Source organism: Corvus moneduloides, chromosome 1, assembly GCF_009650955.1.
Source record: "Corvus moneduloides isolate bCorMon1 chromosome 1, bCorMon1.pri, whole genome shotgun sequence".
In the NCBI taxonomy this organism is placed as follows: Eukaryota; Metazoa; Chordata; class Aves; order Passeriformes; family Corvidae; genus Corvus; species Corvus moneduloides.
The window spans coordinates 78412107-78430842 of NC_045476.1; the positions used below are offsets into that span (position 1 = coordinate 78412107).

The 18736-nt window shown below is 42.5% G+C and overlaps 1 protein-coding gene across 2 annotated transcripts in view; it reads right to left on the reverse strand.

Moving 5' to 3' along the window:
- Positions 1-870: 870 nt before the first annotated feature.
- The window catches only part of CDH20 (cadherin 20), a 118765-nt gene continuing 100899 nt past the window's right edge, over positions 871-18736 (reverse strand). For both annotated transcript variants that reach the window (XM_032117203.1, XM_032117212.1), the window contains exons 8-12: positions 15902-16038; positions 13288-13409; positions 11261-11378; positions 3896-4147; positions 871-2485 (exon numbers count right to left, since the gene is read on the reverse strand). In XM_032117203.1, the coding sequence (XP_031973094.1) occupies positions 1986-2485; positions 3896-4147; positions 11261-11378; positions 13288-13409; positions 15902-16038 (1129 nt within the window). In that variant the 3' untranslated portion in view covers positions 871-1985. The remainder of the gene's footprint in view (positions 2486-3895; positions 4148-11260; positions 11379-13287; positions 13410-15901; positions 16039-18736) is intronic.

Consider the following 18736-nt stretch of genomic DNA (forward strand, 5'->3'; position numbering starts at 1 on the left):
TCAGGTGATAAGCAGAACCCATGGCATTTTACATTTGTGAATGCACAGATTTACATCACGTCAGATGAGCAAACAAGAAGTCAGTAAAAACTTTTTTCCTTGATGGGTGCATGGCTCTCCAGGGATGCATGACTTTGCATGAGTCTATGGAAACAAGGCTCCTGTCTTAAATTGGTACAGCTTAAGATTAGGCAAAGGAGAGACTGAAATGTTTTGTGCACATCTGCCACAGGAACTGAGCATGGCATGCCCGTAGTAAAAGTGTGGTAGTTTGGTGGTTATGTGTGCACATCTATTTTCTGGGCAATTTGAGGTGTAGAGATTCCTTAGCTAGAAATAAACCTGCAAATTCCATTGCAGACTGTTCTTCCTTCAGAGACCTTTCACCACTCTCCATGAAACTTGTGTTAGTGTAAGTTCCCTAGCTCTTCTCATTTACACAAGCAAACAAGAAAAGATCCAGGTACAAAACTGACTGCAGAGTAAGAATAAATAGATATTTTATCTTAGTCTGTCATGTCTCTGAAGGCATGAGACTCTGTCAGGGCTGTGTAACTGGTTTCCAAGCCTATCAATGCCCTAGCCTTAATGTTTCAAAAAAATCAGGCAAGACTTTCTTTTGACTTCAACATTATTCGATTAGAAAGGTAACTACTCTGGTGGGCTGTACTTGAGCTGATTCACTGCTAAGGGCAATGTCCAAATGAACAGTGATAAAAGAAGAAGACAATCTGCTCGACTCTGCAAACTGAAGCCTTGTCTCCTTGACTTGATGCTGATGAACCATTTTGTCTTGATGCTCAAGGCACGTAAAGCTGCAGATAAGCACCAACTGCTGTGTGCAAAGCACTCAATAAATTGCCATCAGACTTCCCCTTCTGTTTAACTTTTATTAAAAGAGGTGCTAAGGTACTGTACTGTATGCAGTACATCATATTTATTACCAAAATTAACAAATATACAAAACTTATACATGTAATTTTCTTACATCCATTTATTGGTCTATAATACTGCATTTGTTCAAGTAGGTTATCTACAGTATGTAAACATCCCTTGGATTGACCTCACACAGATTAGGAAAGCCCATCTAACCCATGTAGTTACCAAATATAGCTTTTTCTTATTTTAAAATTTATTTGGCTTTCATTGGTAGAATCTAATCTTCACATTTGGCACATGGAAGAGACATCTACAGTGCAAAAGAGGCAGATTTTCTGGTTTTGTTCTGAGCAGTTTAGCAGAGTCATGGTTTTAAAGAGTCAAGAATAAATTTACACAAACTTGATAGGAGATGGATTAGTGTTAACGCCAATGACTCACAGATCAGCCATTAAACTAGAGCAGAAATTCAAAGCCTCTTCCCCTCAGTCACGTGGGAAAAAACCCCAACCTCAGCCTTGTTTCTAAAGGATTAAAAAAGAACTCTGTTAGCAACAGAGGGAGGAGTTTAGTTTACAAGGAGCCCTCTGAGATTCCAGTTTCAATCTTCTGCTTTGCGGATTTTTTTTCCCTCCTGTTAGCAAGCAATTCTTTGCTGTTTTAATGGGGAAAAAAAATAACCAGTGGGGAACAACTCTTCTGTGGTGACAATTTCTCAGTAAATTGGAGATTACGGTTGGAGTTTACAGATCTTTGAACCCTGATGTATAGAGCTCAGTAAGCTGCCGTGTACAAAGGGAAGAGAAAGGAAGAGAGAGAGAGAGCAATGTCATTATATTCCAGGTGTGGAGCTCTCCAATTTTGCTGTAAAAACCAGGAAAAAACTTCCTTCCTTCTGTTTCTCATAGTTTCAAAACTGTGACTTAATTTAACTGAGTAAAGCTGATCCAGAGAGACCTTCATTCGCACCCTTCTTCCCATTCTCATCCAAGCACCGTATTGCTATTTTTTTATGAGGCCTCACCCATGTCCATGGAAGCATCTGATGAGAATGGACCGAACTGGACACCGTTACACATGGAAAGCCCTCTGCCATTCCTCGTCTGTTACCACAGAGCCCCGCTGCTGTCTGTGGCCCCGTACATCTCGGCCAGCTTCTTGAAGCGCGGCCCCCAGTCCGTCAGGTAGTCGTAGCTCTGGTCTGAGTCTGTCGTCACGGACTGTAAGGAGCTGAGCGACTCTGCCACCGAGCCGTTCCCTTCAAACATGTACGTCTGGAGGGAGTCGAAGGGAGGTGCCCACAGGTCCATGTCAGCTTCGTACAGCTTGGCGAGCACGTAGTTGTGGACGTTGTTGTCCATGACGCACGCCTGAGGCACGTATCGGGAGAGGCTCTCTATTTCAGGGAGCATGTCCTGCCGGTTCTTCACCACCAGCTGGGCCTCCCGTGGGTTCCACATGGCGGCGATGTCAAAGGCCTCCGTGTCCTCCTCCCCGCCACCCTCATCATCATACCTGACGATGTTCTCATGGATGTTCTCCTCCTCGTCGATGATGTATGGCTGCTTCCGCTGGCGCCGCATGGAGAGGATGAGGAGTACCAACACTGTGGGAACCAAGCAAGACATGGCACTGTCAGCAAGGAGGCAGATCTTGCCAGGGCTTCGGACTTTCCTCTGCCCTACTTTCCCCTGGGTGAGCCCAACTAGCCCCTTGGATTTAAAGAGCTGCGTTGTTCGCAAGGTGAGTGGTGTAGAAATCTCTCTCCCCAGTCAAAAGTAGTATCTTGAGGTCCTGCTAATCTGTCCCCTTTCTCACCTCAATTCTTAACTCTTGGTGACACTTAGGACATGTATATCCAATTGTGCTTGCCACTTTTAAGCTAGCCAGCTCAGAGGTCAGTAACAGTTTATCTGCAGCAGCATAGTTCCATGGGGATATTTTGTTTTCTGCTCTGTGGGTGGGTTTTGCAGCCTGCTTTGGGGATGTCTCTTGGACTGGCCACTGCATGTGACAGAGATGGATGGTCCTAAGGCACTATGGTGATATGTCTGCCTACACAGCAAAATGCACAGCTAGTCCCTTAGTCTGTTCCAAGGAATTTTTTGTTTATCTGCAAGCCTCTTGCAGTGCTGCAGTGCTGGTGCTCCTTGCCCTCACCGTGCTTACTAGCATGGGGAGAAGTGGTCATAGAGGCACCAGAGCCCTTTGCTGTCAAAAAATGTGCCATCACTTGGTGACCGCTTCCAGAGCTAGAACTCAGCAAAGATTTTGGATACCGAAATTTTGAGCTGAGGTATCTAGGCTCCTTTGAAGAGCCAGAACCGAGGTACTTTTAAAGAATTTTTCCTGTATCTTACTACACTGTTCGTTAAACTGGGTCCCCTGAAATTTCAGGAAATGTGTGCTTTGAACTAGTATCTCGCGATCTGAGAGAGTGAACAAGGGAAGTGAAGTTCTTTTGATAGCAACAGCTAACAGGGGACATAGGACGTCTGGGCAAGGAAAGCATGACGTTTAATTGTGGAGACAGAACTCATACAAGATGCTCAGCCCCTTTATTGCAGAACAGGCACTGTTTAAATGCAGTGTCTCAAGGAAAAAGGATGGAGGTGGGGATATTTCTCTCCAAAAGACAAGAAATGGAACTGGGCTTACTGTGGAGCAGGATGAGAAACTAACCTGCCCCCAGCCACAGCTCTCAGTACTTCTCACTGCCATACCCTTGGAGGAAAGCATGGCCATATCAGACACCCTAGCACTTTGAACATCTGGCAGAAATACTTGCAGGCCATAGTTTTCCCCCATTCCTACAGTCCAGAGCCTGAAGCCAGATGCAGCTGACTACACCATCAGGTCCTTGATTTGGCCCTTTAGGTATGCATGTGTCTACATATACACATATACACAGATGTGTGTGTGTGTGTTTGGGTCCTAGACCTCTGGTGGATCAGCAATCCCCTGGCCAGAACCAAAAAGTCTGTCCCTCCCAAGAAGAAGTGAGTGAGGGCTTTACCTAGCAGAACAAAGATGCAGGCGAGGATGGCAATGAGTGCCCCTCTGCTCAGGCTGACAGGGAGGACGTAGGCCTCAGCATTGCAGGACATCACCATGCCCTCCTCGTCGCAGCTGCACACGTGCACGGTCAGCGTGCCCGTGCTGCTCAGCACCGGGCGCCCGTTGTCGCTGATCAGGATGGGCAGGTAAAAGGTGTTCTGCTCATGTTGTCTGAAGCCAGAGCGCCTTGTCAAAATCCATGCTGTATTGTCTAGGGGCAGGAAATAAACAGAGAGAACAGCTTATATGCAGAGCAAATACATTCAGCAGAGAAGGAATGTTAAAAAATCAGCCCTAGACTCACATTCATTTTTCTTCTCTCTTCTTTTTTTTAAAAAATTAGTTCATCACTAATCATTTCGCCTCTGCTTCCCCTATTCCAGTATCTTCTCAGGCTGTAGCTCCAAACCTGAGAGGCATACACACTGCAGGAGTTGCCTTTACCCCTTCTGATATAAGGTGCCCAGAGCAAACTCACAGTCTTCAGTTTTAGCTAAGAGAGCATTCAGAAGGCAAGACAGAAATGAGCAGTTGAAGGCAACTTGTCCCTGTTTACTTGTGCTCAACAGTTTTTCTACACCTCAGACACTGCCACTATTTTGGAGATGCTGGCATATAACCCTTGTGGACACTTTATGCTACCCTGTGGTTTTTGATATGTGGCATGGTCATCTGCTCAAGGCAACAAAGAGACAAAAGAAAAAACCCAGCTTGCTATCCTAAAGCAGCAGCGAGTTGAAAATTTGCAACAAAACATTTTTTCTGTGAAATACATGCAATTTCATTAGTACTTCTGCCACTGAAAAAAGTCAGAATGCTTCGTGTCATCATTGTCAGAATTATTCTGCTTTGATTTGACCATTCTGCTTCATTTAGTATGACTGCCTGTTTTTTACAAGAACTTAAATCAAAAGGAATCAAAATGATGCTGCTGACAAAAACAGTAAAAGAGTGACCTAACAGCCAGTTGCTGTTGGCCAGTTCAAGGGAAATTCCTACCTTTGGGGTTTTTTCCTTCATTTTCAACATGTTTTTTTAAATGTCAAAATATACCAGTGGCATTTGAATTCCTGTCTACATCCTCCCTCAAATTCCTCAGAATGTGCACCAAGTTTGCTAATTAGAAAGAAAGCGGATTCAGGAAGTTGTTCTCAATTCTCATCTCACAATGCCAAGGCAAAACTCATTGGAAAGGGGTGTTGATTTTGTCAGTGCTGACTTTTAAGCCTTTTGGCCTCAGAGACTTTAGGAAAGTGCAAGACTGAATGTCTCCAATGTGCTGTGGCTCACCAGAGAATCTAAAGGAACTTGCATGAAAATTGTCCTTTGTTACAAACATGTCTGCAAGGCTTGGGCAAGCAAAGACAAATGGGGAACACAGTTATTTTTTCTCTTTGGCAGACCTACAAGCCCTGATTCTGTGCAGTGATACTGTGGCATTTTTCTGGGAGATGATCTTCATGCAGTTTCTTTTATGACTTAGTTTTATTTCCTGTTCCCTTGGTTAAAAAGAGGTCACACAGTTTGGCCATCTGCATCTCCAGGTTGTTACCCATGTATATTTGCTATGCTTGAAAATGCAGGATGCTGATCAGCTGTTCCCATGGGACTGCTGCCTGGAAATGGCAAGAAACCTTCTGATCACAAGTAGGCTGTGAAAAAAGCTAAAATATTAACATAGAAGTGTTCAATTTCCTTGTTATTTCTCTGTCCATTCACTGCTAAAATTTAAATCTTGGGTGATTTTTTTTCAGTGTAGAGACTCAGGTTATACGCAGATAAATTCAGCTGTATTATCTACTGTAGTCTGGACACCAGAAATGATTTGGTGGCTTTTAGAAATGAAATCAGGAGCATCATATACAGCCAACTATGGAATACATGCAAACTCAAGCTAGACCCACTAGACTTGTCTCCAAGACTTAAACTATGCTCCAAGTTACATACTCTGTGCTGCAAATCTTATGGCATCAGAGAGTACAGGCACACCTAAGTATTGAGATGTCAGGTTCCACAGTTTGTGAGATTAATTTAAATTTATGACATTTTTTTAAAAGAATCTCAGGGTCTTTTTTCTTGCATGTCAATGACATTTCAAGCTTTTACTCTGAAAGCATAAAATTCTGAAGTGTGCTGCATGTCTGCATGCAAATATATAGTGAAATTGTAGTGTCTTGATAAATCATGTGATCCCAAGAACTGGAGCTTTGAGGAAAAACTGCCAGGTGCAAGATGAAATCCCAAAGTTGCTTAAAACTGATTATGTGTCAGTGTTTACTGATTTCACCTTTGATATGCCATGCAGCTCTGAGTATGTGCAGTGGGTACAGACAGACATAGATAGGTCTCTTCCTAGTAACAAGCAATAGGACAAGAGGAAATGGCCTCAAGTTTTGTCAGGGGAGGCTGGGATATTAGGAAAAATTTCTTCACTGACTGGGTGGTCAGGCGTTGGAAAAGGCTATCCAGGGAAGTGGTTGAGTCACCATCCCTGGAGACATTCAAAAGATCGGTAGATGGGGCACTTAGGGCCATGGTTTAGTGGTGGACTTGGCAATGTCCAATGGACTCAATGATTTTGGAGGTCTTTTCCAACCAAAATGATTCTATGATTCAGGAATGTGTCCCAAAACCCATCAGGGAGCAGTACCCTGTGCCTCCCATGGCTCCTGGGTAAGGGCAGCACTGTGGACAGGAGCCATTGCCTGCTCAAACCTTTCCCGTCTCTCTCCTGGGGCACATACAAGTGCTTTCTCTCCCTTGGGCTGTTTATCTGCCCTCTCTATGTGCTCCCCAGCTATTAATACCATATCTTTTCATCACTGGGCCAGTTTTAGCATGAGGAAAAGCAGCCCCAAGGCAGAAAGTGGCAAAGTGCCTGCATTTATGCTGTGTCAATGAAAACATTTGAGTCATCCTAACTGTAGTAATTTGGTTTTTTTTCCTGGGTGAAGGATTCACTTTCTTTAAACTGATTTACAATAGAAGTCACAAATTCTATTCAGGTGACAGCAAACCTTCATTTCATGTAAAATTGCTCTTTATGGGGGGAAAACAGACTTAATTATTCTGAGCTGGTCATACTTTGCCTGCAAAAGAAGTCATAGGCAGTGAACCTGACAGAAGCTGTGCAAAATCAGCTAGTGAGAGATCTCAAAGGTTTTAATAATTCTTTTTTCAGGCCAAAACTGCGTTTCTAAAATCTAATATTGAAAGATAAATACGTATATATACCTTCTGCTGTGATGCACTGAACATGTCATCAAGGTCTTAAATGTTCTTGGTGATTAAATTCTCTTTGTAACTCACAGCACTACATTTTGGGCCTTTTGTTTCATTTTGCTTTGTACTAGGCAGGCATCCAAATCATCCCTAAAGAATTGTTCTACCTGTTACTCTGCAACTGAAATACATTGGTGCCAAAACTTGTTGTGTGACTCATCAAAAGCCAATGTGATTTGAAGTGCTACTGCAGTGCGAAGGACATGATGGAATGTGATGCAGCATGGCAGAAACTGGAATACACAATTTTCTTCCAAATTTGATATCTGCTAAGCCCCAGCCTTCAAGAGAAGAGGGCTATTGAGGACATGAAAGCCCCATTATGCTAAAAAAATAAAAGCAGGCATGATAAGAATGCACAATATTTTTCATCACAGCTTCCAACATAGCACCTTTGGCTTGCAGAGGGCTGGATGGCAGCACTTAGCTCCAACACTGAGCAGAGATGCCGAAGATTGCAGCATGGCTGGTCCCACATTTGTGTGAAAACTGAACTTCCTACAGGCATGCAGGCTGCTGTCTTCTTGTGGTTGTGAGAAAAAGCCACAGAGCACCATCTTCCTGTAGGTTTCTGCCCCACTGGAAGTGATGCACCCCTCTGGAGAGGTCAGGAGAATTAAACACCGTGTAGGTGCCAACCTTGAGATCAGAGCTAATCACTGCTCTTCTCACAAGAAAGGCTTGGTTTCTTTCTGCATGCTCCTGCAGGAAAACTGGGGATGATTAGCCTGAAAATTCTGTTAGACTTTAAAAACTGATTGTAAAAATTATGAAGAGTTAGGGATAATATAAAGAAATATTTCACCAGGAGTGGGAGAAAGAGCACAAGGAAGCAGGCAATCCAGACACCACTGGGCTGGGTAAAGAGTCACACCTTTTCTTGAGGATTTTCAGCTCACTGCTTACATGTGTGAAGTAGACCACAGTTTTAGGGAAGGCAGAAATAGCTAAAAATTTTCCTAGGAAAAATTTAATTGCAATGTGGAGGACTTCCAGAGGCTTCCAGTGATAGGCCTGGTGGGGGTATGACCGATCCTGATCCTGCACGCATTAAAAAAGGCTTCTCTCTTCAACAGTTCCTGGTTCCCAAAGATGGAGGGCAGTGATTAAGATTCAACAGATCAGCTCAGAGTTTAATCTGAAAATGCAGTAATCTTATTTTTTTGTTCATTCTTACAGCAAGCCTCTCTTTTTAACTTTTTCCCAGCATAGTCTCATCTGGACTTAGAAGTGGGGGAAGATGGCTTGCCAATGCCCTACAGCAGACATGGAAGAGATGGGAGACTCCAGCTGAATTCCCTGCTTCATCACATATATCCTTTAAGGGCTTGGGAAGCCATTTGTGCCCAGATCATTGCAGCTACTTAACATGTCTACCTCTCACTGATTTTACTGAACTCAAAGAGAACCCAGCGTGTAAGTAGCTTAATTTCTCCTTGCCCCAGATCCCCAGCTATAAAGGAGAACAATAGGATTCCTCTGTCTGCTGAAGATATGCAAAGAATGGAGTGAAGAAGTTCTCAGAGACTAAAATTACACGGGCCAAAATACTATGTGAAACAGCTCATCAGAATGCAAACTGTGATCTATCTGTTGCTCCATATAAATCAAGGTTTTAATTGTTGCCAAGGAGGTTACACATCTTGCAGTTTCTCTTACTGCTATATTGGACCACCAAGTAATCAGCACAACTGCTAATCTTAACAGCGCCTTCCCAGAGCCTGGGAAGCATTCCTGTCTCGTGTGTCTGGGCACAGGCTGTGACTAGCAAAGTGTGTTCTGTTTCTTGTCTAGCCACCCTGTGACAAACAGTATAGCTACCCCCTCTGTGCCTAAGTTATGTGATTTATATAGTTCTTAGTGGCCCCTAGATGAAAATACAAGCATAAATTACTTTTATTGACATGACTACTGCACTCCAAATTGCTGAGGCAGTAAATAAGCCCTCAATCATAGAATCACAGAATATGCTGAGTCGCACGGGACCCATCAGGATCATTGAATCCAACTCCTGGCCCTGTACAGGACACCCCAAGAGTCACATCATGTGCCTGAGAGTTTTGCCCAAACGCTTCTTGAACTGAGACAGGTTTGGTGCTGTGACCACTGCCCTGGGGAACCTTTCCAGTGCTCAAACAGCTTCTGGGTGAAAAACCTGTTCATTGTATTCAACCTGAACCTCCCCTGACTCAGTTTCATGCTGTTGTGTCAAGTCCTGTCACTGGTCACCAGAGAGAAGAGGTCGGTACCTGCCACTCTGCTTCCCCTCACAAGGAAATTATAGACTGCAATCAGGTCACCCCTCAGTCTCCTCCAGGCTGAACAGACCAAGTGACCCCAGCTGCTCCTCGTACGGCTTCCCCTCAAACCTTTCACCATCCTCATGGACACTCTCTAGTAGCTTAATGTGCTTCTTATACTATGGTGACCAAAATGTGGAAAATTCATATAGTCAAGGGTTTGATACTTAACATTTTTATTTCAAATTAGTAATTAATAATACCATAGGCTTCTTGTGATGTGATATATATGTATGTATATATATATATATGTGGAAAACTGGTATTTTATAGAGAGTGGGAGGCACAGCCATTCAGTCACTGCTGTCACTATAAATTATTGCAAGTATGGCCTTAGACAGAAAAAGTGCATCTGATGCTGGAATTTTCTGTGAGTTTCTTTTTTTAGAACAATGCCTTGAGGATGAAATGAGCTTGGTTTGCCAAATGCTTGAGCAATAGTTGTGTTATATTTGTTCATTTATTTTGGCAATATATACTAAAAAATAAACGAGACAATGAGAGAAAGAAGGGGATAAAAATGCAAGAAATTGTGTGGGGACGCTTCAGGGACACTATAGAACAAAATGCTTTTGGGATGAAAGAGCATTAGTGTGTTGTTGAGGAGGGCTCCAGACACTGCAAGTAGCATGTTTTAGGACATGGTTGGTTAGTGAAGGCATGGGCTTCTTTATAAGCCTTTGTGTTGCTCTTTCATATGCCTGGAGAGGCCCAGGTAGGGGCTAATGGAAGTAAGTGTGACAAGTAGGCATGTGTGGGAGCAAGGTTAGGCTTGGAGGCTGGCCATGGATGCTGCAGGTGGCCAGTCTTTCTCCCTATTTATTCTAGAATCGCTTGCTGATTTGTGGTACTTTACACACTAAACTCCTACTGGAACCCAGCCCCTCAATACTATCTTTCAAAGCTCTGCACCAGGTCACTCAAGGTCATCTCTCTTTCCTAATGAAGGCTGGTGCAGACCTGATTTTGGACTTGGTCTGCCCATGGAGATCATCTATCAACAGCAGTCATGCAAAGGCCTGCTATGGCAGGACATTCCTGCAGGATCCAAAACCACCAAAGCTTTCCCAAAAGGATCAAATTCCACTGATTACAATGTTCAAATGCCAGTGATTTGCCATGAGTCTTCCCAATGGTGTTTCAGTTTCTACTTAGGTCATCTTACACAGACCTTTTGCTGAACACCAAGTTACCCCCCCTAAGGCTCTGCTAGTGCTCCCTACTTCCCTCTTTCTCTAGGGAAATAAGGATGTGCAAGGAGAAGGAAAAAAAGTGCTTGGGGGATAAGACTGGAACAGTACAAAAACCCCTTTTTCTATGCCTGGGAGAAAGCATAAAGAGTACAAAAAAAAGAGCAGTGTAATTCCCTTCAGATTTGTCTCCTAGTTCCAGTTATTATCCTACCTTTAAGCATCTCCTTTTGAGCGAATGCAATTTCCACTCCGATAATCCGAGATGCCTGCAGCCTGACCAAAAGACCTGAATTTGCACAAAACACTGGCACATTTCCTTGAAAAAGAAAAAAGGGCCTATTGCTAGAGAATATTTATAGAGATGAAAATATCATGTAATCTTCAAGTGTATTAAGTAATATGTCATTTTATTACTGCCTTTAAGGAGCAGGTGTCACTTGGTATTATTTGAAATGGCAGTCTTATCACCCACTGTAAGTCACAGCTTCTTAAGTCCAACTCAGGCATTAGAAATTAGAGTAGCTAACTGTCTCTGTCCACTCTGATTACCTTGATTGTCCCTTAGAGTAAAATTGGGGTTGTTGGCTGCCTCTGGAGCCAGGCTGTAGTAGAAGTGCTGACCCTCCTGTGGGTCATCCCTGTCGATGGCACTCACTGTCTGGATCAGCTACAGAAAACAAGAGAAAAGTAGAAACAGGTGAGAAGCAAAATATTTATAATATAAACAACAATCAAACAGATAACATGTATTTTATATCTGTGAATATAAGCAACTGGAGCATTTGAAAAAAATTGCCTTCCAGAGGTACAATCTTCTCTCAAGAAGAGACTCAAAAGTTTGCAGGTGTCACCTATTTTGCTGTGGTCATGCACATCACTTTTAAACAAAGGAGGAGATATTCAGTTTGCTTCAAATAACAGATGCTTTCCTCTCATGTATTCCTATCTTCTGTTGCACATTTCTTTTTTTTCTTTTGGGGGCCCAGGTTTTTCAGAAGATTCATTGTGCATTAAAGAGCTTGTAAGAAAGCCCATACTTAATTTCAGCTTCATTATGCAGGTAGAAAAGGACTTCAGGTTGATTATTTTGCCACTCTTTTAGTTTTAAATCAATAAAATTCCTCCCAAGATGTCAGTGGAGAGAGAAAAGCCAACCATGCAGAAGCTCTGCATATGCAATAAATAATACCAAACTAAAGGGACTAAGACAATGCTAAATCCGGAAAGAGATTTGTTACTTCACTTATAGGGGCTTTGTAAAGTAGGTCTAACAGCTTGAAGCACAATGAGCTCTGTCTGAATAAACATTCTGGCACCTTTTTGGACAAGGAACAAATCTTCACCTGGATTTTTTAACTTGAAAGTTATTTTGGGATTCAAAGGCAAATGTCAGACCCATAAAGTCTTATTCACCACCTTAAAACTGATTTCAGAACTTTTAAAAATGTGGCAATAGAATTTAGCGTTCTCTGCTGAAGAAAGTAGTCCAAATTAGCATTCATAATAATAATGAACTCAGAAAGTTTATTACTTAGGACACCCACCCTTCAAAACCAGGAAAAAAGGTCTAGGCAATGATTTCTGTTGCCTATATTGTTAAGAACCTCTGTAAATTGGTGAGATGAAAATATCCTATATATGATAGTTGTAAGGACAGTTACCCCAGGAGTGATCAGCTGTTTCATTCCGCTTCACGCAGCTGGGAGAAGCTTCAGCAAACACACAGTAACATTACTTGCATAATTTTTCCTTCACAGATCATGAGAGGTATGTCTGTGTGTTTAAACTCTGCTAGTCAGCTTTGCATTAGGAGGAACCAGTCCCCACCGTGGACCCTGGTGGTGGAGCAAGAGGAGGCTCCCCACAAACAATCAGCAGGAGAGCTTGCAGCAGATCCAGGGGTCTGAGAGGGAGCTCACGTCCATCTCTGGCACTGGTGACCTTGTTCAAGGGCTTTGATGGGGTTTCAGAAGGGAGAGAAGCAAAGAGTTTTTGCTGCTTGCTTGAAGAGTTTAGAGTGGGTGGAACAGGAAATCTTGTGTTGCTTTTGACTCTCTGTCACCTCCAGTTCACAGCAGAACATGTTCTGCTTGGGAACCCTTTGAATCTGATGTAGTAAGTTGTGTCCAGCTCCCATAAGTCCAGTTTTAAGAGCTTAAGGCTCTTAAAACTTTTATTAGTAAGTCTTGTCTGTCATACGTGGCCTGGACTGATTCTGTGGCACTTCTCATAACACTTCTCTCTTTGATGCTGCTACAAGACACACTGGGTGTTCGCCTGCTGGCACATGCCTAAGGGAAGGCTTCATTTCAGCTATGGAATGTATTGTGCAGTGAGCCTAGAATCTACTGTGGGAGAAGAGAAGACATGTGGAAGAAACAAGACGTGCTGTATACGATGCTCCTTCCAGTGTGACATGCTTGCCTTTGGAATGAAGCACAGATGGCGGCTGATGAGAGTTCTGATGAAACGTGTGGGCAGCTGAGCCTCTTTCCAGCACTCACCTTTCCTGGCATGCTGCCTCCATGTAGGACAGCATCCCCTTTCCAACCCCTGGTGTTACAAGCATTTCTCACCTGGCCTGCTTTGGCATTTTCACAAACAAAAGCTTCGTAAAATCTTGCAAACTCTGGTGCGTTATCGTTCACGTCCAGGACTTTCACCGTCACGGAGACGCTGCCCACCTGTGAGGGGTTATCTGGAAGAAGAAGGTATACAGAAAGGCAATATATGGGAAGGGGAAGATGCTGCTCCTCAATCTTCTCAAGATGTAAAGCAGGTTTTCCACTACTAGCTTGTGTTAGATCACATTTTCCCATCGGGAACTGTGTGGACTTGGGTATTGTGTGACTCAGAGTGAAGCTGCAAATGCTGCTCTCTGTCTAGCCTGGCTTCCCATCTAATCACATATTTTATGAACAAATTCTGTAAAAGACTTCAGCCTGGTTCAGTCCAATGAACTATTTCTACAGCAAAAGTTTTAGACAATGCTCCGTATTTTTTTTTCATTGCCCTTCAGCTGGGCAATACTGTTTGTTGAGCCTCCCTACTGGTGGCATGAACTGGGAAGGTACTGTTTTAAGGATAGACTTGTTATTTAGAACTTGTTAAAAATGGCAATTCTCCAGTTTAGATATGCTTTTGCTCAGAATTTATGTTCCTTGAACTCAAAAATAGTGTCAAGTCTTTGATGCCTTGTACGGAGAGGTTTAAAATGTAATAACACATTAAATTGTACAGAAAAGCTTTCAGTGAAGCTTAAAACTGCAATGAAAATTTTACATTCTTCATGACATCATTTGTGATGTTTCTGTCCCACTGGTTCATTAGCTTTCTTTGCCAGTAAATCCGTACATCTTTTCACATATCTTGACAAATTCCAAACTAAGTGGCCACAGAATAATTTGTTTTTCTTAGTGCTTTTCTGCCCCAAATCATCTTTCCCCCCCTTATTTAATGATAAAATGAAACTCTAATCAGAAAGAAAAAAAATATTAAGGGGTCAGAAGAAGTGCAAAAGTCCAGAAAATTCTTTAAAATTAGTATTCTCATCTTCTTTTTAGCTTTAGCACTTTATACATTTATCTCCAAATATATCTCCCTTTATAGTAAGAAATGATATATTCATATAAACAACAGAGAGTTTTCACAAACTCTGGAATTTTCTTAAATGTTCAATGTACTGTATTCCATAACGTGTCACATTGTGGCATTGAGATAATGCTCAAACTATGTTGTTCCTCCCTAATTTGTAATATAATCCTTCAGCTTCCCACATACGCATACACACGTCTTGCTAACACACCTATCGCTCTGGCAGATGAATACCTGCATTTACACTCTTAGTAATATTGATCTAACCTTTAGCATTATGGGCCTTATTCAGGAGGAGTGCGCAGCTATGACCTTTTTGAAACTATTCACTAAATTAAAATATTGTGCTGCCCATGTTCGGAGCAAAACTGACGGAGGATTGGTGGAAAGGGAGCCAAAGGAAGACATGCTTTCCTATTGCTCTCACCTTCAAGTGCTGCTACAGAGGCAGCTTTTACAGGTTCATGGAATTGCAGTAGCTATTGGTGGCTGAAAATAAAAGTGGTGTCAAAATAGATGGGGGTGAAATGCCACAGTCTCACGAACCCCTCTCACTACTTAGGGCACAGAAAGGCATCATGTGGAATGGCCTGCAAATATGTGGCAGAGTCACTCCACCTCTTGTGACATATTTCCCCTGCTTTCAAGCTGGCAGATTGCATTCTGGGCAAGCTTGTTGCAACTTTGTTCCTCTTAGAGTGCCCCATATCTCTGGCGCAGCCTGGATGTGCAGGAAGCTCTCTGAGACATGAGGAATGACTCAGCTATTGGCACCAAGCTGGCAAAAAGCTGCTGCCCCTCACAAGATGAACAGAGATCCTGAGCAAAAGCTATGTGAACCAAAGAGATTTCAGGTGAGGACAAGGTGAACCTTTTATTTGCTTATATATCCCAAGCTCCTGTATGAAGCTCACGTCTGTGAGTATTTCAAGCTTAGATAAATTTTTCATATTGACCCGATGAAATGAGCATCTTCTTGTTCTCATAGCCTTGAAAAATACCCGGCACAGATGAATCCTGAGCTGAGTTTTAGCTCATTGTAAAACCCAAAAGCATAACGAGTTCAGCATACTCGAAGATCCCAAAGCACTCTGGCCCAAATTATTCATGTAGCAAGCAGATGGCGATGTCATTTACTTGCTGCTGAACCGGAGCAGATTTCAACTAGTGACCTAGCAGTGTAGGATCACTGCTGCCTCCCAGTCCCTGCACCACTCAATCCTCCAGGTAGGACTGGTAGCTGCGGCAGCTGTGCAGCCTCTGCAGTTTGTGCGTTAGCTGCCTAGCCCTTCTGAAGTTAGAGGACTCTGCCAGAAACATATCAGGAAGGGTTTTTAATTCCTGGAATGCTAATGAACTGAAAAAGAAGGACTCTGCATTTAATTGGCATCCCCTATGCCTCCCACCACCCTGTGAAAATGAGCATTAAAAAAATAAATAACATGCAGTCTTCGCTTGTTGATGTCAGAAGAGCAATTCACTTAATATGGCTTCCCTCTCAGTGCATAACAGTATGTGAACTGCTGAATTCAGGTCTCTCAGCCTGCTTTGTCTACTGTATCTCTTTAATCTATGTACAGTCTGCATTCTCCTTACTCAGCTCCATGGCCAACACAGTGATATTGTGCCAAGAAATGTCCTCCCGGTCAAGAGGTCGTGCAGTCATCAGTGCTCCTGATGTAATGTCGACATAAAAGAACCGTCCTGGATCACTGCTCCTGTCAATCGAGTATCTGCAAGAGCACATATGAAAAATATTAAACAACCGTTTTGAGAACCGTGTGTTATAGCCAACAGAGTATCAGCAGTGGGGATAGTGTCATACACAGCAGATCCACATTCTTCCACAATCTAGTTATGTGCTCCTTTGACTTGCATAGGTCCAGAGTGACATGTTGGAAAAATTCACGTGGCTAATGGCATTTAACAGTGAGTACTACTCGAATGGAGCTGGAAGTCAGGAAGGTTTAGAGGAAGAAGCCTCAAAGTAAGGCACAGATCAGCACAGGAACATCAGCTTTACAGAGAAAATCTGCCAGTGAGGAGTATAATTTCTTTTTCAAAGAGAAATAATTATGCCCTGTCTCTAGGCAAATTCAGACAGGATGAAAATGGCTTCAGATCAGCTCATTCTCTGAGCACCCAGGTTGATGAGGAAGAACCATTCCTTTCCTTGTTCTTCTGCATTCTCTCCTCCTTCAGGGCAATAACTCCACCTGCATCCTGGAGCATGCTACTGATTGCACTATGTCAGCACAAGGGGGATGATGCGTGGCTTTCTCAAAGCATCCAGTCACAAAAACAGCTCCCTCTGTGAGGCTGATTCATCGTAATTACCGAACCTGCCTGACCAATGTCATGTCAGTTCTGTGCTGGGAACCAGCTTCTTGCAGCTGTGAATGGGGAATTGTGGTGGTGCCTGCAGACCAGAAAACCTGGGCAGGGAGGCAGCTGATTGACAGATGTCACTGCAGTACTCTGTCAGAGGGATGATTTCACAGGGTGTGTAAAATACTCAGCACCTTTCATAGGCATCGCCTTCCTCTTAAGGGCACTTTGTGCAAGTTGCCTTCCCAGCTGTTAGCATGGTAAGGGATACTTTGGCCAAAGCCACACATTGGCCTAAGGTAATAGTCACAACCTAGAACAGAGCCCAGACTACTGTTCTTTTTGTTGATTCTTTCATCAGAGTGGATGGGAACTGAAAGCATTAGTCACACCAGACACTGAACAGGGCTCATTCTTCTGAATTTTCTCCTTTCAGCATGAATGCATTCACTGGAACAAGCATGACAGCCCTATCTTTATGTAGGGACTTATTAAACCAGGATAGAAAACACTATTGAGATATGTTGTTTAGAAATTCTTTTACACTCTTTTTCAGAACAATCAAAGAGGAAGATGGCAGGTTTGTATCCCTTTCCTTCCCAGTCCTTTCTATCTCTTCTTAAATAAAGAGATTTTTCAGGCATTTGATTTATTTAGGAAATAAGTATGAGTGTTCCTATATTTTGGTATAATAATTATTCTTGTATGAGGGCTATAAAAAGAATTTCTCTCTGACAGTTTAAGGCCAATGAGTATCTGAAATGGAATATAGCCTTGTGATTAGTGGTGCAGAATTAATCACTGGTGTCAAGAGGCACAGGTGGATTTTTTTCTAGATTCTCCAGCTAAGTTCTCTTGTTAATAGTACCTGCTCCTGCACACTTGTTTCCACTGTACTAGTTAGATAATCTTCCTGAATCATTTAACAACAATCATGGCATATTTCCAACCATCAGAATTTCACAGTGTGGGAGCCAGGTACTGGATGCTGGGAAAATGAGGATTTGAGCCAGACCACATTTTAAATTTCAAATGGATTTCAGCTTGTGCAACAAAGTATGTATCTGGTATTATTGTCTTTCTTATCTTGCCTTGCCCTGTGCAAAGTGAATTCAGTGCAAGCTTAAAACATTGCCCGACTGATACTGCACTGAGTTGGAATGAATGGAGGAGACCACAAGAGAGGCAAGAACTAATTCTTAGTATCTGCATTTTAGATAGCATTAAAAATGGCATTTATTCTTATTTTTTTCATCTGTTTCTTTACCTCAATATGGGGGAAAAGGAGGTAAGGAATGAGGGAAGAAAGGGTGGTGGAAAAGGAGGAAGGTGGGGAGAAAAGAGGAAGGAAGTTGTCAAGGAACAGAGTTACAAAAGAGTCTGTGCATATTTACAACTTTTTTTAAAATTTATTTTTGTTGATGGATTCTGTGCTTTATATTCATCAAGGGTAGTCATTGCAAAGCTCTGAAAAAAACTAAGAGAAACCTCATTAAAAATAACAATGATCAATTCTACCCTTTGATAGTCCTCAGAATTATTCTTATACTATTTTAAGCAGATAGCAGAGAGCTGTTTGTATTACAGGGTTTGGGTAATGCTAGACAGTAATCAGCAAAACAGGATGCGAGTGGAACAAAGTTTAGGGTAATGAAATTGTGATGCAGGCAGTATAATAGTTTGACTGAGGAATTTGAGACAATGTCATGAGAAGTATGATAACCTTATAATGTAGAAAAGATAGGTATATTAAGATAGCAGAGATGAAAAAAAATAATTAGACCAGCAACACAGAGTGCAATACCATTAAGAAGAATAGGCTTTATGTCTGCTCAGATCTCCTAGCTGAAGCCCACAGAATTGCTCATTTGGATTTCACTTTCTTCAAAAACTCCTAATACTCAATGTTTCAACTCCCTCCTGTATTTCCCAGGACTGTTCCTGAATACAGGCATCTCAGAAGCTGGGCTGATGCAAGGTTAGTCAAACAGCAGTTTAACACCCAAAACTCTCAGATGAGAGAAGAAGCCAACCTGCTGGGATAATCAGTGTGCAGTCACTAGTTGCTGCTGCATGTTGTGAACACTCCTGTGTGAGCTGGCC